General features: G+C 38.5%; 1 protein-coding gene across 14 annotated transcripts in view; it reads right to left on the bottom strand.

Moving 5' to 3' along the window:
* The window catches only part of MCF2L (MCF.2 cell line derived transforming sequence like), a 135,992-nt gene that overhangs the window by 18,070 nt on the left and 96,581 nt on the right, over positions 1 to 21,341 (bottom strand). For 13 of the 14 annotated variants that reach the window (XM_015849326.2, XM_032441992.1, XM_032441989.1 and 10 more), the window contains 11 exons: positions 16,694 to 16,784; positions 8,272 to 8,391; positions 7,500 to 7,616; positions 6,844 to 6,993; positions 6,015 to 6,139; positions 4,424 to 4,538; positions 3,359 to 3,478; positions 2,355 to 2,546; positions 1,951 to 2,139; positions 1,123 to 1,282; positions 908 to 978 (listed from right to left, as the gene is read on the bottom strand). In XM_015849326.2, the coding sequence (XP_015704812.1) occupies positions 908 to 978; positions 1,123 to 1,282; positions 1,951 to 2,139; positions 2,355 to 2,546; positions 3,359 to 3,478; positions 4,424 to 4,538; positions 6,015 to 6,139; positions 6,844 to 6,993; positions 7,500 to 7,616; positions 8,272 to 8,391; positions 16,694 to 16,784 (1,450 nt within the window). Of the gene's footprint in view, positions 1 to 907; positions 979 to 1,122; positions 1,283 to 1,950; positions 2,140 to 2,354; positions 2,547 to 3,358; positions 3,479 to 4,423; positions 4,539 to 6,014; positions 6,140 to 6,843; positions 6,994 to 7,499; positions 7,617 to 8,271; positions 8,392 to 14,692; positions 14,881 to 16,693; positions 16,785 to 21,341 lie in introns of those variants that run through there. The other variant, XM_015849340.2, reaches the window with a different exon arrangement.

Genomic DNA, 21,341 nt, shown 5'->3' on the forward strand with positions numbered 1-21,341 from the left:
TAAAAATGAAATCATTTTGCAGAAACTCCGTGAAAAAAAATCCAAGTCAACCTGAATACCTCAAAGCATGCATGAACATTTAGGTACAGGGAGTTCACTGTCAAAGGTCAGATTAGAAAAGACGGTGGCTCAAGATCCCTCTACATTAAGACAATGTCATATCACAGCATAATCTTGGAGGCAATGCTGGCCTAAGTCTGCTTTCCAAGCTAAAAATCAGGCACTCTGCTAACTTTCTGGTAAATTACTAACTTGGTAGAAGTTCACTTTCACGAATTTTATTGTAACATCTGAGCTAATTCAAGCTTTTGCTTAAAAAAAAAAAAAAAAAAATATTTTCCTTCCATTTCTCCCCCAAGCCAACCCTCTTCTCCAACTGTTGTCCCTGCTGGTCATACAGTCTTGCCCGTCTCCTTGCGTCATCACTTGACTCTTGCTGAACCTTTACTGAGTTAAACTCAGTGGAAAACTATTTGTTTCTGCTGCTGTCGTCAGGTTATTTTCCTTGCTGGAGGCGGAGCAGGAAGACCTTCCCCACTTGGGAATGGCAAACCATTAGGTCAGGTGAAGCTTACTTTGAGCCAATGACAACTACCTTTTCACTTTCGCTAGTTTTAAGAGTAGCCAATTACTACTGGCAAATAATAAATGTTTCCTGTTCATAGATTTTACATTTTGCTGCCCCTAACATTTTTCCTAATATAGGCAACTATTTACTTTACCTTCTCTCATACTCAGCTGTGTAACAGAGAAGTCTTTATTAAAACTCAAGTTACTTTGATAGGGGCAATATCAGCACATTTGCAGTGAAACAGCCTAATTCTTCTTGAAGTTCTTGAATATTCCATTGTGTTATGGCTTTCTCAAGCAGTGCGCACATGAAAAAAAACACAGAAAAGAATGTTACCTTTCCTCTTCTGTAGTTTACTTTCCGAAGCACACCGCTTTCTGTGTTGGATACACAATCTCTTTGAAGACCTAAGCACATAAACCAGAGCCAAACAGCAGTTAGAACTTGAGCGGATCTAACACAGATGTTTGTACAAACACAAATTAGAGCTGAAAGTTTCTTCAAGTTTCTTAACATAGTGTAAAAAAAATTACTTTACTACATTTACTTACCTGGAGAGGTACAAGGAGATTTTACAAAGGCTTCGGGTCTAGGTGCAACCGGCTGAACAGGGCGTGTTTGCTTAGCTGCCAGTTTCTTAAGACTTACTTGCCTCTTTTGAAACATTTCTTCCATGCTTTCTTGCTTTTGGAAAACCTTTTGCACATGTTCCTACCGTTGCCACATGAAGAAAATTAAAAATCACCGTCAGAGACCTATCAAGAAACTATTCTTCTATTTGTGATGCATTGATTTGCAATGATGATTGCTTTCATACCACATACAAAAATTATTACCCTACTCTTCACACCTAGGGAGGCATAATTTACAGTTATTTAACATGCTTAAGGTTGGAACATGTCACAAAACATTTTATGGTTATTTCTTTAGAGAAAACAATCAAGTTCAATTTTTCTTTTAAAAAAATGTAAGAACTATGAAATTTTCTTGAAAGTGTCTAATGGTTCTGTTACAAGATGGCATCAGCAAGAAGGGAAAGGGATGAATTTTCAAGTTCTATTTGAAACAGCTTTTTTCTAGAGGTTGTGCAAATACTGAGGAAATGCATGTTTTCGTTATAAAAAAGATAATTATTTGAAAGATTGGAGATTTATTTAATAAAAAATTCAGTGCTACTATCTGAAGAATTTAAGTTGTTATTAATCGGTTCTGGATCCCTTGATGCCTATCCAAAGATAGAACATGACCACCATCTTGGGTAAGTACCTGCATAAATGGCATGAAGTCACTTAGGAGGACTAGCTTTATCAATGGCCATGCAAGGTAGCAATCCTAAAATTGACAAATGGGTACATGCATACATGAATAAATAATTGTACCTTGAGGTCCTCATTGAGGATGTGAGCATACTCTCTGTACAATTTATTCAGCTCAATTTTATTGCCTGCACCAGTGTCTAGGAATTTCTCAATCTCCTGTAATGCTGATTCTGCACCATCCTGTGACTGACACTTATCTACAGGCTGTGAAGCCAGAAGATAAATTCCTTCATCGCACCACCTCATAGTCTGGAAACAAAGGAAAGAACAGGCTCAGAATGCATTGATATCAACATCAAACACTAAGGTATAACACATTTCATCTTCCTGTTTGTGATGAATTCAGCTATTCAAAGACAAAACTTCCAGTACACCCGCGTATTTTATTCATCTGCTGTTACAATGGGTTGATGGAGGTTTTAGAACACAAAACAGGAAACAAAACTGCTCCACAGAAAATTTACCTTTTCCAGTAAGCCATGCAGTTCTAGAGATTTATTAAGAGTATTCCTCCTCCGTTCCATCTCAGTAACGAGGGCATCACAGAGATGATGAAGTTCACTGCATTTTGGAATAATGGAGTCCACAGCATAATGATTGCTCTGAATAAAAGCGTCACCCTCTGAAGCGAGCATTCTGGCTTTTGCTACAGTTTCCTAAGAAAGCAAGCATTGATTGAGGTACATCTTTCCTTGAGACAACATTTAAAAAATTAGAACTTAAACTATTTGTTTTTGCACAGTTAAAACACATAGACTGATATAGAATACATATCAGACTTAATAAATCAAAGTGATTTCCTATCTTTCTGGATACTGAAAAACTCTTAGGTTTCCTGCCTTATTGTATCAGATACTTCAGAAATACAAATGAGTTTAACCACGCAGCCCCTGTGTGAAGGAATCACATTTAGTCCTTGTTTGCCTTAGCTATTTCGCGGCCTGTTTGTGTGTGTACATGTGTAACTTGGAGTCCAGAAGTGATATGAACTGAAATAAAAACATCACTCCAGCATCTCAGCCTCAAGAGCAATATTCTCATGTATATGAAACACAGGTCTTAACGTGTTAATTATGTTCCTCTTTAATATTTCAGAGCATGTTTTTGTTGATCATGTTTTTCTATATTGCACACTCAATACAGAGCCTTCTAATTCTCGGCTTTTAAAGCAGTAAGTGGTTTCACAGGAATGGAAATACCCCCCTTAGTCATCAAGCAAGTTCTTCCATGAACTGCTGGCTTTATGCTTAGTCATTCTGTTTCTTTATCAAGGGTTGCCTGAGAAATAGACAACTTCAGTGATCAAAAACTTCAAAGTAATGTGCAGAACTAAATTGGAATAGACACTTAGTCCTGCCCTGCTGTTAGCTTAAGCCCTGGTCATACAATATTTTAATAACTAAATATCATTTATCTCTCGATAAACACACGCTTACACTAGAAACACAGAAAACTGCAGAGTTCTTACACATGATTTTTCTTCAAAGTTGGCAAGGTCTTTCAAAATGTGCTCTGCATGTGAGCAGCTGTTTCCCACATCTGTGAAAGCAGACAGTCTCTCGGACACAATGTCCAAAGCTGCTTTAACCTGAAATGAGATACATGTACATGTCAGTGAGGATGACCGTGCCCTTGTAGGTGCAGTCAAATAGATGATAGCCAATATACCCACTCCGGTGACTCACATTATGGTGCTCCTGAGGCAAAGACACAAATCTACCTCTCCCCACAACTAAAACTAAAAATCAAACACAAAAGAAATGGCAGTGAAACAATCTTGTTTTCTGAGCATTATGTTTCCTGGTACTAGAAAAAAAATCCAAGATGAATTTATCATCTTGCTTTTACCAGATGGTAATAGTACAATCTGATACTAATGCAGAGAGCACAACATGAGGTGAGGTCCTCACTGTACCAATTGGTTTAGAGAAAGACACATATACACATACTTGTCATATGGTTTCTGAATGTTGATCTTGGGGAGACACAGGGAGCCTATTTTAAGATCAGCTACACCAGAGTAAAGCATCTGTAGGTGCGATAAGGCACATGCATTAAACTAACATGAGATCAGAAACTGGCTGTAAAATTTTAGTTCAGCCTCCACCCAGCTTCTAACGTTGTGGTTGCAACTTCCCACCCACAGTGCTGGAGGCTGCTTCATAAAATTTCAGCCAGAAGGTTTAGGTAAGTCTTGGTTCCATAAAAGGGCCTATTGGCAAGATGAAAGCCTTGCAGCCAGCACATTATGCTTCTGTGGTAGAGAATAGATTTCAAAGGAGTTTTTCAATGCTTATACACTTCTGGGCCCATGGAAAAAAATAACACTGCAGAAGAGAAGCTATTATGTCTGTATAGGCAAGTATTCAAGGTAGTAGAGATAGCAAGATGTCAAGTAAGGACACGTCAAAGAGAAAAAACTGAAGAAAGCTTTCAAGTACACACACAGGAGCTGTGAAAACAAGAAGGGAAGTATTTGCTTCTGAATCACTTCTACATTACCAAATATTGACTGCCACCAAGAAGTTCTCACCTCTCTAAAATTCTGTTCAAAATTCCGAAGGTGCAGACACTGCTCAAGTTTTTGCTGGTGCTTAATCCAGAACTCATCAAAGGCAGACTCTGTTTCATGTAGCTGAGCCAAAAGCCTTAAAAAACAAACAAACAACACAAACTGTAAGAATGGGGGCTGCAACCTTCAAGGATGGTACACCCTTCCACATTGAACAAAAAGTCTCCTCAAAGCATTATTTCCCAGAAAAGAAAAATATTAAACTGAATACAGGAGACTTTAAGTATTGCATAGAATTTTCTTCTAGAATAACACTGATGTAAAACTGGAATCCAAAACAAACATTAAGATCTGAGAAACTGTTAAGCACTGATTTGAAGGTTGCTGCAAATAATGCTTTTCAGCTCTGACCTGGGGATGTGGGGCTTGCAAACAGAAACATACAAAAGCATGTGGGCTAAGACTCTGAAAAGCCCAAGCTTTGAGCTATAAAGGAAAAAAAAATAAGAAGCAATAAATTTGTATTGCTGTGACCAACCAGCTACCCTTGCATTTCATCCCTTGGAGCAAGGCTCATAAAAAACTGAAGGTCACTGTCTCCTCGTCCAAGCAGAAAGACTGCTTTAATATCATAGACAAGTGTACAGCTGTACTGAAATGGAAAGAACCTTCTCCAACTAAAATTCTAGCAAAATTCCTCAAGACTCAACTTTTCAGCCTTTCTTCTAGTAGTGTATTTGACACTGTGGTACCCTATGGACTATACAATATGCTTTGTCATATTTAGGCTACATCTGTAAAAGGCTGTAGGACCGAATTTTAAACAACTTTTGTCTTTGATAGAAATTAACTCTGGATTTGCAAGTTAAATCTGACTAGAAAAAAAATAAGGCAGACAGTTTAACACAATTTCAGTCAGATAATGCATCAAGCGGAACATTTTGGGTAAATTAGCAACCCCCACCTCCACCCTGATTATCCTTCAGATAGCTAATAGCAGCAATGACTCCAAAGGAGTGACTTCTGCCAAGATTTGTCCATTGGAAGCGACACTTACTTGGAAAGAAAAGTCAGCCCAAGAGTAACAGAAACATGGAATGACAGACAAAAAAAGAATGCAGATTACTGCCTTGGGGAAATGAGCTATGCTTTTATAGCTTAGTTCAAATTTACATCTGTGCTATGATGATATAATGTCTTCAAAACTGGAAAAAAATTTAAGGGGGTGGGTGGGAGAAGTGAAGAAAAATAAAAATCGATTACTTGCCCAGAGGAAGCATATAGGAAGTTTGTGCACAGATGATACTCCAAGAGCAGAGTAGTACTTAATAGCCCTTTAGAGGCTTCTAATTACTTTGATGAGATATTAGCAGTGTTGAGAGTCTTTTCAGGCAGGTTTCCTTATATTCATGTGATCCAGAAGTGGACATCAGAGAATTACTTTGCTTAAGGCAGATCTGATAACAGCAGAATCATTTCTGAAAGTACCCTTTATCTATTCACTCTGCATCATTTGCTTACTTGCTAAGCATACATATAGAATTAAATAATAGAGCCAGGCAGGGGTCAAAAACACAGAGAAGCAGTGTGCTCAGTATTTTACTCCTCTCACCTCTCTACTGTAGTTTGATTGTCTAGTTGGTCTTGATTCAGTTTGTATTCAGGGTTCTCAGTAACCGGCTTTGTAATACTTCCAAGGATATCATCTCCCTGTTCTACTGCTAACCTTATATCTTCCTATAAAATAAAACAAGAACAAAAACAATAAACAAGTAAACAAAAAACAATCAGAAAAACCCACATGGAAGAATTCCGTAATTACTGGACTCCTCTAGGAATCAAACTAGAAAAAAATACCTTGTATATAACAGCAACAATACAAGCATAGTTTGACTAAATCAGTGTTGACAATAATGATGCTAGAAGCTATATGTCGGTTTATAGGTCTTAAGTCCCTATTACATTGGGCTGAACTTTTGTGATAGACAATCTCCCACCATATCTCTGTGCTACACTTATCTCACAAACTTAAAACATATAGTTTTGAAACCCCTAAACATTCATTTCAGCTGATTTGAAGGAACATTTGTCCATTCTTCAAGAGGTTGGACCTTTTTCTATGCATGCAAACAAAATAGAATTTGTTACTGTAAACAAAACTAAAAATTAAACTCATAACTTCATACAAGGGTATTTGTTTCCATGCAAGTCATGATGTATTCATACATAAGTGTACTTAGCTCTAAGAACTGTCCTTATTGAAAGCAGTAAGAGGATTCTTAACTTCACACCAAGAAAAACAATTTCAGTGAAATTTCAATGCAATAATTTATTTATCACAATCTATTAACCAAACACCCTCCAGGCTTGTTACTAGCAATGTTAGTTATAAATTACAAGCACTCAAACTAGAAGACAGCATATTTACAAAACGTACGTACCTTCATTTTGTCCTTCTTTTCCGTATGTGTTGCAAGAAGGGAGCTGGTTGACTGCACATCATTTGGTAGCTCTGTTTCAGCCAGTTCAGTCCCAAAGGACTGAAGAATCTGAGCTGTTTGCTTAACCTTTTGGGCAAAACCTTCTATAGCCTTTTGGAATAAAAATCATTAAAGATGTTTCATGCTCATCATATGCATATGTACAAACAGACACATACACACAAAATATAACTCACAAAACAAACTTGAACAGATTAATTACATGATTAAAAATGGTCAAAGCATAATTTTGTAAGCAACAAATACCATCACCATTAATTCCTTAATTGTATTTTTTTTTCTAGGCTTGTATCAGGTATATCTTCCTCATTTTTAAAATCTGGAGCTATTTTACAACTTGAGCTTTTTCTTTCTTGTAGCAAAAACAACATACCCCAACACAACAATACACTGCAGTTCCTTTGCTCCAAGCATTCAGAAAACCACTCCCAAGTTATTACTCATATTATTTCTTTAAGATGACTAAGTACCACTGGGAACATCTTCTCACTCAGAGCAAGTCAACTTGCATCACTTGGAATATGCTTTATAAATGACAGGGTATAAAACAGAAGAGCTCATGAAACTGAAAAGTCCAAACAGCAACCAAGACTTACAGTGCGACGGGACAGCCATCTGTTATGGCAGTAATCCAGGGTGCCACCAAGATCTTCTGTTAATTGTGTCTTATCAATGTAACCCTGCAGTTCTGATACTGAGCCCAGCATTATGATCTGCAGAAGTGGAAAAAAAAAAAAAAAAAAAAAAAAAGGAACACGATCAGTGGTGAAATGTCCCTTATTAAAGATTCTTCCAGCTTCTATTATAAAAACTTCATTTTCATATAGAAACAAGTGATAAAAATATTTCCAAAAAGGAACAACGTGAAAAGAAACAAAAAAGCTTAACACTTGATGATATAAACTTAAATAACTGTAAATGAGCACTGGGCTCCAAAGCACACCTTAAAAAGAACTTCTGAATCATACAACATAAATTACTCCAACAGCTTTTACTCATTTTCAAATCTTGATAAACTATACATGAGTGTTTTGTTGTTTTTTTTTTTTAAGAGCAACAACATCTCATTCATTTCTTGTTCATATTTGATCTCCTGTGTCTATGGGAGAGAACAGTTGTACCTTCATGGATAAGGAATGTATGGACTGGTTCTAAGAAATAAATAAGGACAGCAGGGAACGTATCTTAACTAGCTTCAACACAGTCAACTGACAGCCGACAGACATTAAATAACTCATACCAACATCTATTTGTATTTATTTGAATATCTTCAGCTTGCATAGTTTCAAAGCTTATTTTAAAATAAAACATTACTGGCTAGAATAAGTACTTCAACAGATAACAAAGTGGAAACAGAAGATTACTTACAGGTACTTTCATTTTAAACTCATCTCTGTGGAGCCTGAATGCAATGTCTGAGAGAGCTCGATGAAAAAGTCCCGTAGGGCGCAGAACGAGGACGAGTTGCAAGTTCCCTGGGAAAGATGCCTGCAAAATGAGTTTAATGTGTTATTTTCTGGTGCTTCTAAGGAGAAGCCTCTGTTAAACCACAAACCAACTGTATCAAAATTCTCCATAACGGGGGGACCAATTATAAACCAAACAAGGCGTGCACAGAGGGCTCCATTCAATGAGACCTTTATGCATCTTGGGAACAGGAATCTATTCTCCTGGAATCAAATCTTTCAGGGCTGGCTTGTAACACTTGTATCTTCAGTTACAAGTTAAGATGACATCATAGCCAAGGAGGCTAATGAACACACAAAGATAGGTTAGCATTTTTTCTACAATACTTCCAATGGTGGTTACCTTATCTTTTCTCTAATAGAAGGTGCCAAGAGAAATCTCTGCTATTATCTGAACACATAACGAGTTTCTTGTTTGTGCGAGCTATCTTGCCAGTTGCCTATACAAACTATCACTACCAAAACTGAATTTATCAGGCAGTAGCATAGAAGAGGTAAGCACAAATTCTGCAGACAAAAATAAAACAAAAATTATCCTCAGCAGTGCTTTTTCTCATCATCTCTCAACTTGTGGTCTGATAGATCCTCCCCAGTTCTAAATGTGGCATGGAGAAAACAGAAGAGAAGGAAAGCAGGCTCGTTGCTCTAAAATACAAGACAAGCAAACAAACAAACCCTCTGCCGTGCCAGAAGTTCACATACTTATCATTTAGCCATTCTTGAAATGACACAAATCTTTTCTCATATTCAGTATTTCCACTGCAGGGAAGCACTAAAGCTCTCTAAAGCAAAATTCATTATAATCATTAAGTATGCAATATACTCTTTTTTATTATGTTGTTGGAAATTGTGACACAGCTCTAAGCAAACTGAGGTTAAAGAAAAGACCAAAAAAAAAAAAAAAAAGAAAAAAAAAAAGGAAAAGAAAAAGAAAAGACCAAAAAAAAAAAAAAAAAGAAAAAAGCACCAAACAAATCCAAACATTGACTGAATATGCTGTTGTGCTATGTTCTCTTTCTATGCCTATGAAGCTGTCAGTATCTGGATGGTTGGAAATGGGTTCCATTGTCATTTTTAAGGTTCCAGGGTATTCCAAGCATTTAGCAGCAGGCGTGACAAACTTTTAAACACAAAAGTAGTTTAAAACTTCTATTGAAGATTTCATGGTTGCATTGTGGTTCTCCATATACTCCAAGAACTCAAACTTGCTGAGAAAGTGTACAGACTTAAACTTTACAATCCGCCTCCATTCTAACAATGCCCAAATTTTCTAGGAAGTGCAGTGATTCAGCTCCAGTGGAGTCCCTCAGGGCGCTGGGAACAGAATCACAGCAATTCCGATTGCCCACACAAGTTCTCCATCCTTGTGCCACAAGCAATCTTTCTTTGCATATTGAAAGTAGTACACCCTGTGGACTTATTAACACACAGTTATCAAACAGAGGACAGACATTAAATGCAAGATTCCTGCCTGTAATCAGATGAAAAAAATAAAGACCATCTTTCAAAGTTATTATAACAAAGGCAACTTCAAATTTAAGATTTAACTCATGCTAAGAAACACTTGCAAGAACAGACAAAATATGTTTTCATTAAATGCCTGAATAATATTTGTGCAATGATAATTACACAGTCTATTAATTTAAACTCGCATCAATTTATTTTGTGGCTGTAATGACAGCATGCAGACTCCCACTGACCTGTTAATTTTCACCTCCAACTCACCTCCTCCCCCCTCCCCCCAAGAAGAAATTTATTCACCGTCAGTACCAACATCAGGATGAGAAGTTCCAAGAAGAAATAACACATTTTGAAAAATGCATTCATGTGAGATATGCATCCCTGTACATGAAATTCAGATGCAGTGTCTTCAGCATGTCTGCTGGCTGCCCATTTAGCCTTACACAGAACATAAGAAAGCAGTAGTCTTGTTTTCTTTGAGTTCAGTAGATACAATAGAAACATAAAGAGGGGATGAAATTATGAAGCACTAAAGATCCTGAATAGCAAAAGTAAATTTTTAGTTATATACTGGTAACAAATTTCTTCATTCTATCTTTAAATTCTCCGTTTTACACTTTGTGACTGTAGTTAGACTTCATTGTAATATTTTCTCTAAAATCATTTCAGCTGTTACTGGGTAGATAGCAGTTGACAGATTCAAAGCAAGAGTAAGTTTTCATGAACTGTGCTTTACCTCTTATGAGATAGGAATTTAATCACACAGATAAATCAAGAATGCTCTCCTGCTTGGGCAAACAGATAAAGAATATACATTACAACTACTCTCCACTTCACTGTGTCTACCTAGGAACAACGCTGCTCAAATCACTACAGTTGTGCACCGTGTAAAATAATTCCTGTTTAAAACCTGTGGAGAATTTCCTCCATCTTTCATCTGAAATTCTTGGTTATTCTAACTTTGTCTGCAATGCTGTTCTTACCTCCCCTAGTCTGTCTTCTGTGCTTCCAACTGGGTTCTTGTTTTCCCCTCAAAACACAGAACAGTCTTAAATGTTAACAACTTTGCTGAGTATGGCCAGGAGTCAAATTCACAAACCAACTTATGTGAAACAACAACAAAAGAAAGAACTGGTTGACACAGTAAACAAAGCTGGACCAGTAACATTTAACTAAGTTTATATCTTCACTGCCTAAATATTACTGTTTGTCCACACTGTTTTTATTTTTCCCCATAAAGCTCTGGTGACTTGCAGACAATGATATGATGCAAAAGACACTCCTCAGATTCATTCCTTGAACTTCATCAACCAGTCAACTACAGCCTGAACAGCAGAGAGTAAAAATCTCCAGTCCAGGCAAGCAGAAAGTTTGAAACCACCATATCCTATGCCAATATTGTGAACAACGACTTCTCAATAAGGCTGTGCCAAGCGTTATATATGGCAATAAATGCTCATGCATGTTATATAGTGTCATAAAATCAAGTGCCTTCAAGGCTTGTTTTACTGAAGTCACTGAACATCACTGTGACACCAAAAAGGGTCTGCGCACTTGAGAATTGTCTGGGTACTTTTAAATGCAAAAGCATCTTTCTTTACTAGATTACTGTTAATCTGCTTCACCAGTATCTTGTCTCAATTACTGTACTTTAATACCCACACAAAAAAGTATCAGTGAAAGAAAGAAAAAACAAGACACTACACAGCGCTCACACATTTCTGATATCCTCTACTTAAGTCAGGGTAGTCCCTACTCTACTCTAGTTCATATATTGCTTCATTTCACTTGCATTAGCATGGGCACTTGTTTGGTGCTTTGCAATACTCATAGTTTTTCTGTCTGCTCATCTCTCTTCATGACTTCCACATCCCGTCAGGCAAGTGCTTGTGCCAAAGATTCAGATGAGCTCGGGGTCATCAGTTTTGAAATAAAACTAACTGAGCCAGGAACTTATAAACAGATCATCATCCTTAAACAAAACCTTTCCAGTAGAGGAGATGCCTGCTGCCCTATGACTACTCCAAACCTGAATCATGGGAAAAACCTAGACTGCCTGGGCAAAACAGGAGCTGCCTTAACAGAGAAATTTAGTTACAGTCTTAATCACCACCTTCCTTACAGGATATTAATGGCACAGAGGCTACCTGTAGCACCAATACTGTACCTGTGGTTAAGAAGCTGCTAATAAGGCACTCCCAATAGGGAGTTGCTGAAGTCATTCTTTCATCCTACTTGTGCCAGTCAGGTTGAGCAGCAATCCTGCCCACTCCTGCTTGACCACTGGATGATCAGATGGCATTTCCAAAGGAGGAACAACGTAATTGAATAGCCTATATTACAAGAGTCATCAAAATAGGGGCAGACGGTCATTGAGACAGGATGCAGTGTTGTCAGACTCTTCCTTCAGAGAGGCAGGGCAGGAGCAGAGCAGTGGCCTGGGACTATCACCAGGTATTGGTCATGATGGCTTTCAGCAGCAAAGACCAGAAGGTGTGCTCTCAGAGAGAACAAACACCACCTTTGTGATTTCACATCCTACCTATGGTGCCCTGTGCTTATTTAATATACACAGGAATCACACAGAAAAGTACACATACCTTATAGACAGACATGCTGTTCAATTCCATAGAGCAATGGTCTGTGATTGATACTTTTCATATTATGGTCCAGCATCCAGAATTTAAGTGATTTTCTTATTTCTCTCTCTTTTTTATTTTTTATTTTTATTAAAAAATCATCACATACACAGGAAAAAATGGCTGACTATACTAGGAAAACTGTGAAAGTGCTTGCACATATAATTTTCTCAAAACGTTTGAGGCAATAAAGGCAAAAAGCAAATCACATCTCAAAATAACCTTTTTTGGTTTATTATTTACTAGAATCATTCAAAAACAACAGCTGCAAAATTCACACAAATACTTCTAGCTTAATCCAATCATCAGTTTTTTGGTGTGGTTTTAAACCTAAGCAAAAATGCCTTTCATAAGAAACATAACTGGGGGCTGAAAGGAGAACATTTTTTTCTAGCTTAACCCACACAAACCATTAAGCATCATTACTTTTTACAACACAAAATGCAAAGTGCTAGTATAAAACTGGGCTAGCAGGAATTCCTGTCACAAAACATCATCTTTCATGACCACAGATTTTGTAACCAATGCCCTATCTCTCCTCCACCATCAGCTCACTAGGAAATTCAATCTCTCTCTCTACAAACAAGGCCAAAGAACTCAAGGCTGGATTACTGTGATTCATTGTTTCTCACCTTGGATGTCAAACCAACGATAAAACTCCAGATGGCAGAAAAATGGGACTGCCTGGCTCCTGCAAGGTTTAGGATGGTATTAGCACTCCAGTCTCTCCTTTGGCTTCTGGTCTTGCCAGCTTAAGGTCTTGGGCCTAACCTTCAAAGCAGTTAAAGGACTAGGCCTCTCTTACTATGATTTATGAACAGCTAAGAAAAACACAGCAATCTGAACAACGCAGTCCAAAACAGAAGGCATAAAACCTGCAAACAATGCATCCTAAGTTGAAGATAACAAATCATAATACAAACTTCTACAGCAGATTGGATAAAACCGAAATCCTGTTTCATTTAGACAGGGCTGCAAAGTTTCAGAACTGGATAAAACTTCATCACTGAGTGACCTCCATACCAACTGCTTCCTCAAGCAGCTGCCCACAGATATGTTAGTCCTTAAGGAATAAGAAAACTTATTTTCTTTGGACTTTCAATGTGAGGCTGATGGACGAGTACGAGTGAAGCTTTTCATGATGCTGAGTGCAGATTTTGTTTGTCTAAAAGTCTGAGCTCACTCTTCTACATTCTATGATTCTATGTACAAAAACGAGTTCATCTCATCTTTTACCTCACCTGCATAGTTTTGTTTCATGCCAGCATGAAATATGGATTCAGCTCTTTATTGCTCATTTTCTGTCCCGGGAAAGAAATTCATCTCCAAGAATAAAGTGGGAAAAATCAAGCCTAAAAATTTCTCTTAACAGAAAGATTTTCCACATAAATTCCCACTTTAAATAAAGATTCTTCTTTCATTAGCTTTCTTTTAGAACATGCTTTCAACACCTAATAGTATAAACCAAACATCTATGTTAAGAGTCTTGAAAATAGAACAAAACACACTAGGAATTTCTGTTTAGCAGCTGTTCACTGCTTGCAAATGTATTTCCCACAGTTGTCAGAATATTAGCAATGGGCAGAGATATTCCAGCCAGGATATTCCTGCTGGGCACTGCTCCAGCCAGAACACCCCGTCTGTGCTGGCATCTGATGTCACCAATAAAAGGGTCAATCCCCTAAAGGTGATCAGAGAAAAAAGGTAGTAGGGTAGGTATCACATGACCTAGGACAAACGTGCTAACAATCAAAACTCTCAAGCTCAAAGAATTAGAAAAAACAAATGAGCTGCTATCAGTAACACTTCAACCTGCAGTGCACTTAAGACCCATCTCCAAGCACTGGCACAGGCTGCCCAGTGAGTTTGGGGATTCAGCATACCTGGAGGTGTTCAAGAACCACGTAGACGTGGCACTGAGGGATGTGGTTACTGGGCATGGCAGTGATGGCTTGATGGTTGGATTAGATGATCTTAGAGGTCTTTTCTAATTGTAATGGCTCTAAGATTCTCCATGCAAAGGAACCAACCCTTTACACTTCTGGTGTCACAGGAAATGGATGTCCAAGTTCCGAAAACTGCATTTCTAGGGAGAACTGTACACACTGAAGGAAAACTACCATAAGTGTTAGTATTAAGACTATAAGTGACACGTCCTTAGTAGCCTACTCCAACATGCCTTAATCACATAAATAAAAGGACTGCCATCTGTGGAACACTTACCTAATGTTGAACAGAAAGTACAACACTGAATTTGGAAAGTGATTCACAAACTTCAGAGATTCAGCTCTTTTTCCTTCTTTAATCACCCACAAATTGTGCTGTCCTTGGCTTTCCCTACTGGAATCTGTTCAGTACTGCATCTCAAAAACGCAGGGTGGCAAAAAATATTTTTTTAATATTTCTGTGCATTTTTAATAGTTTACCATCCCTAAACACATTTATTTTGGAAAAAAATCAAGTTGTAGGCATATGTGGAACCTGCTGAAGAAGGGGAGAGGTCATGCAAAACTGGAGAACAGGATGAGAACTGCCCCTAGCTGTGCAGGTCAGATAAGGCTGCAGCTATTCCTCTGTCACTCCACTTGCCTCCACTCACCTTATCTATGCCTAACAACATGCAGCCTAGTACTCATGTCAAGGGCCTGATATACGACTGGAAGTTGTCAAAGAAAAGAGAAAGTACCACCTTTGGCAAAAATATGGAGACCATTAAAAGATGTGATAATTAACCTAGGAAAAATCCCTCATGATTTTGGGAACTGAAATAAGGTCATAAGGAACAAACGGAAGTTTCTCTGCTTTTCCGTATGTGTTTTTTATAACCCTGCTTGTATTTGAGTCTGCATACCTTGTAACAGTTCACTCCCCCTTGCTTATCAAGGCAAATCACATGTAAAAAGTATATAAAAATCAGGCTGCTGGAAAACAGTGTTAGGAACTTCCCTTAGCTGGCCTGAGATCTCTCCAGCATGAATGCCCCCAACCCCATCTCCAACTCAGATCTCAGTTCATAATGGATGCACTGACAAGACAGGTTGGTTGTATAACCTTTCCTACCTTAATACAAATTCCAGGGAAGGTAAATAGCCATACTCAATCCAATTTACCCTTAGCTTACCCTAATTTACCTCTCTCCAGAGAACTGATTAGTCATAGGCTAATACATTGTTTGCTTAGAATACATGTGATTATAGATCATCTATGCAATAGCTTGCTCAAAATACACTTAATAATTTGTTTTGGTGCATCTGATCTGTGTCAGTGAAGTGATCTGTACTCACTGACTTCTCACCAGGTGAAACAAAGCAGGGAACAGGGTGGGACAGTGTACTATGTCTTATGCTTTCATTCACAAATAGTTACAGAGGAGTATTTTATTACTGTTACATAAGTACCTTGTAACTAGCAACAAAAACATTTGATCAAAAAAGGGCCACATCAAGGTGTGACTTGTACTGGTTTGACTGAACTTACTAACAGAACTAAAATTTTTGGTAATTAAAGTGAATAAAGAAATAAAATGAAAGATTCTTCTAGCTTTGTTTTTCAGCAGTTACTGGAAAGACTGTAAATACAATTCGAGCCAGGACAACGTGAAAATAGAAAAAATAAAAACAACACATAGTATGACAAGGATTTGAGCGCATGATAAATATGGATCTGTCCTTTCCTACTTGTGTTAACAAAGTCCTCTAAATGTCACTTCCCATATTTCAAAAATCATTATTAAAACGGAGACCAAAATTTACAGTGTCGGTATTTGTTGGTTGAGATTTTTCAGCCTGAAGGCAACTCTTGTTTTTATTCAGACACCACATGACCAGCTTTTAAACCTGCCTTCCTTTGACAAGAGGTAAACAAATTCAGAACCCTAATGCTCAGCTAGTGCAAAGTGGATCCACAACTCAGCAGTGCACATGGTCTGCCCATCCAAGGGCTGCTCCCACTTGTACATCGTGCAACGTTCACATGTGCACCTCAAAATCGTGCTCCCCAGCTGCCCTCTAGGGCTGATATTATGAGCTGCACATTGCATTAAAAGCATGTCAAGGGCACATGACACTTAGCCAGCTGGGACACAAGAACTACGTATTTTGTGTGTTGTACATTAGCTCATATTTTGTTGAAGAAAAAGCTCCCGCAGCTTTCCCCCCCCCCCCCCCAGGATAGAGGTTCAACATGGGAAATCTTTATAAGGAATTAATGTAAAACAGTACTCACTGCTATCCGTAGTATGGAGGCTTTCACAGAAGTCCATTTGTCCTGTCTGCGGTCTATGACAAGAATAAATCCGATTCTGGCATCTCGTAAACTAAGTATGGAGGAAAAAGAAGAAGAAAAAAGGAGAAAGTTCTGTTAAAAACACAACTTGAACTTCTTCTCTTACTCGAAATAATGGAGGTAAAAGCTATTTAAAAACAAACTAAAAACACAACAACAGATGCAAACAATCAGCAGCTTGGCTCTTTTGTGTAGAATTGTCTTTAAGGTGTTGTAGATGAAGATGCAGTACACACCAATGGAAAGATGCAGCAGTCCCAAATACGTCCCACAGAGCTTCAGACCATATTCAAATCATTAATTGCTCTTTTTCATGGAAAGTAATTTTTACATATCTTGCGCGGAGATTATTTCAGAGGAAAATAACTCTCTTTGATTCTCCATTGCTTTGGTGCCGATATAATCCCTCCTTCATGCTGTTTCCAACACCATAATTCCAGGATTAAAACAAAGTCATTTTCCTATTGCATCTGCTTTCAACCTTCTGTCTGTATTGCCTTCCTCCTTACTAATATTTAAAACGCTTTAAAAATGCAGGTCTTTCTGATCCTTCCATGACATTCTTCTGTGCATCTGAAATTTTCAAATGCTTCCAGGTTACAAATTCATTCCCGGGTACATTCTGACATTCACCAAGGCAAGAAACCCCTACGGCGTTTAAAAACTCAAAGTCATAGATCTGAAAAATGAGATACGCAGCACTTCCCTGGAATGGAAACATCTGTGATAAAAGAGCACTTAAATCCTTGCGTACGGCTAACCCTTCTTGTTCGCCTGTGCTCAGCTGCATGTGCTACGGAGTACAAATAAAGCGATCTGCTTCTGTTTTGTAATTTCCCATCTAAGCCAATTGTGTAACGCCAGCAGCAGACCTTGCCGGCCAATCGCAATCAAAATGAAGACGACAGGCAAACACAAGGCAGACAAGCTCGAATTTGTTATTTTCTTGTATATTTGGTTATTTTTAATCTCTCAGCTGGACTGTAATTCCAGATATTAATTTCACTGCAAGGCCTGCTGCCTGTGCTGTGTCAAGTGCTGGGAAATAGTATGTACTGATTTAACATAATGCCTTAAAAAATAAGGAGATTAAAAACCTACTGACGCAACAGAACATTAGGATCCCTGAATTGCATTGCTGACTCATATGAAAACATAGGATCATTTTGATAGCATAGTAATAAAAGGAATCCGAGGAAAATGTAAATTACAAGTAACTAGATGCAGCACCTTAAGCTAATGTTCAAAACAACAAATTTAAACATGTTTTACAGTCTATTCCCTCTCCTTTATAAGCTGTACACTTCTCCAATTTACAGACTAAATATTTAGGGGGAAACAGAAATAATCAGAAGTGCAAAGAAACTACAACACTTGCTTTCTTTCATAAGCAGCTGGTAAGTCATTTTAACAAGTTTTAAGTACCACCTCTCACAGCTCACATTCAGCACACGCTATTTAACTCTTGCCTCTGGGCTAGTATAACACTGATAAACAAGATCCGAGTGGCTGTCTTGTAGGAACTGAATAACACTTGCAGACAAATAGGGCTTTATATTAGGTATGCTTATCACCACAGTATATTTACATGATTTAGTAAAGCTTTCCTTTTTCCTCCTCATTATTTGAAGGGCAAGAGGAAATAAATCTAGACTAGTTTTTTAACATCTTATATCCTATTAAAACTTCCCAGCATTATAACGTTCAGTCACTGAGCAAGATAAAATGCTAACAGCAACCACATCCCACAATAACCATATGTACATATGTCAACATAATGTACACCTTGGGTCACACAACCCAAGATGGATCAAGTCCAAAACTGGATACAGCTATTTCCATAACAGTTCATGGGGGTTTTGACATTTTATGACTCCGTGAGAATTATTTTCTATTATCGGTAGAAGTCCTCAGAAGTCCTAAAATTTCTGCATACTTCCTCAGTACAAAGCAGAGCTTCAGATCACACAGAACATCCAAATGTAACATCTACATTGTATTTTACCAACAAGCACATACAACAGGAACAACATTAAAGCCCCTGAAAGAACATCTGACTTATTTTCAGGGTACAGAAAAGAACAAATTCAGCTGGGAACCTGGAGAAGGTCCAGATGAGAGCTCCACACAGATGAGTGTTCATCACCTGCCTCAACATCAAGCATTAGGCAGTCTAATACCAAAGACAAGTTGTACTAAAAAGGATGAGCTGACAAAGGAGAACATCAGCAGGAGAGCCCCAAAGGTGTCCTTAGTCAGCTTTCTTTGATTTAGAACAAGACTCCATTTCAGGTGAAGAAATAAGTGCTAGCATTCCCATCGCTGGCTAGAAGAGACCCAGTGGTGCATCCGACCTCAAGGTATTACCATGCTTACTAGGTTGCTTAAAAAACATAAATGCTCTGTTCTGAATCTTTCACTGAGTTTTGTTGTGTCACTCAAAGATACCTCATCTGTCAACTCCTAAATCATGATTTGACCCACCCAATAATGTCATCAAGTCTTACAGAAGATACGAGAGAGGTGAGCATGGAGGAAAAAAAAAATGAAAGGTAAAGGAGAACTTCAACTTGGTACTAGAAATTAGCAGAAAGGTAACCATCCCTTTTGCACATTCAACTCTCCCTAAGTGAATGATTATTAATACAGATGCTCTTGAGGAAAGGGGCTTCTAGACAGTCACTGTGGGAAAAGATTTGTTATTATGATGACAGTGCCTCACTGCAAATGGTTGGCTATTGAACCTACAATCCAGCTCCAGCAAGCGGTAAGCAGGAAGCAACAAACCAAACTGAGACATTGTGTACAACAAAGCTGTGAATATTAACAAGACACAAAGTCACGTATGCAAGAACAAGTAAACACTGGAAACAGGTCTGCTTGCCAGTCCAGCCTTGCTCAATTTCCCTCTCTTTCCTACCACCCACACTTAAAAACATCTTGTACCTGCATACAAGACAACTTGCAAGACTGCCCTCGCCAACCTCTTTAATGCATAGGATGAGTGGTACTTTGCTAACAAGCATATTTTCAATTTTTCATTGCCTTCTCATCCACCTGAGAATGACCCGACTCACTTTACCATATTTATTACATTCAAACCAAATATTCATTTCCTGATCCACCCCCCACTCCAGTTTGCTTGAGAATGAAGCATTTTGGTTCCTATTCCGTGTCTGTACTTCACTAGAAGAATGGTTTGATAAACATGGCCTGCTCCTGCTTGTGAAGCTTTGCCTCAAAGCCTTACTCCAGCTGTGCTGCACTTGTATCAGTTTAGCTCAGTTCTTTCCATGCATCTGCATCTATCTCCAACAAGCTTGTCACCAACACCCACATTTATCTTCTTCCCACTCATTGCTTCAGCTGCTCCTATTTCTTGCTGTCTTGTCCTAGGAATACCTCAGCAAGTTTCAGCAGCTTGCTGGCCACACCAGCTTGTCAGCAGAATGTCCTCACGTCCCAGACAGGCCCCCAGCTCTGGTTAGCTAACCTGGCTCCAGAGCAGCTCCTGCTGCAACTGCAGTGAAATCTCCAGCCCAGCTCAACAGGAGACACTCTTGATAACAAACGTGAGAATCTGCAACCCTGGATTTAGCAGATTTTCTGAAGGGAAGGGGTTTCCTTGCCATGTAGGCCATCATTCTCAGAAATGTCAAGTCCCTGACTAAAGGATAGAAAACTGGATATTCCTTGGAAGCACAGTGGATTGTTCCCTAGTCTTCTGAGAACAGCTCTGATATGTGGTCTAATACCCAAACAACAAAAAATAAGGTGAGAAATCAGGAAAGGAAAGAAAATTTGTCAGCACTGTAAATGACTATAAAACTAACCATTACAGAAAGAAACAGGAGGCAGCCCTAGGAGTAGCACCTGACTATCAAGGCATCTTGACATTTCCCTTACAACCTCTATTTTTTTTTTTTTCTTCTTAACACATGAACTTGTATCCGGTGTACTTTCTGAAAGATAAATTATAAGCTTGTAATTCAAAGTTAGTGTTTCCTTCCTATGTTTCTCTCGTAACACAAAACATGCATCACGAGTTCAGATCGTTTAGTTCTGCTTTCATAACAGCACAAAGGATACAACATTTTCAGAAAGGCAGAGAAACCAGCAAACTCAAAAGGTCAGGTCAGAAAGGTAGAAAGCAGGGAATGGGAAGTGGTGGCCACAGAGGACAGATTATGGAAAAGAAAAGAAAAATGCAACAGAGGATGGACTTCCCGTTCATCCCTCCATCCACCTTGGGGATCCACTGCAACACTATCTGGGGGTGGTGAGAATGAGGTTAAATACCTGTCAAAAAGCACCGAGTGTAAAGCAGAACCCGAATTTTCCACCTAGCGACTCCTCAGCTTTAGGTTATGGGGACATCTCCCTCTGTGTCCAGTTTACATGACTCATGATCTCATGCACCTGGGGGAAAGGGTGGGAAAACTTAATAGTATGTAGGACTGCAGAAAGGAACTTCCTTTCCTCTGGGGTATGTGGAAGCAATTACATAGTCACCATCTGAAAGATCCCTGCATTTCTCCAAGGTATGGGTGGCAACAACAACTATACAAATAAGTTCCTACTGCTTTCA

Source organism: Coturnix japonica, chromosome 1, assembly GCF_001577835.2.
Source record: "Coturnix japonica isolate 7356 chromosome 1, Coturnix japonica 2.1, whole genome shotgun sequence".
Lineage (NCBI taxonomy): Eukaryota > Metazoa > Chordata > Aves > Galliformes > Phasianidae > Coturnix > Coturnix japonica.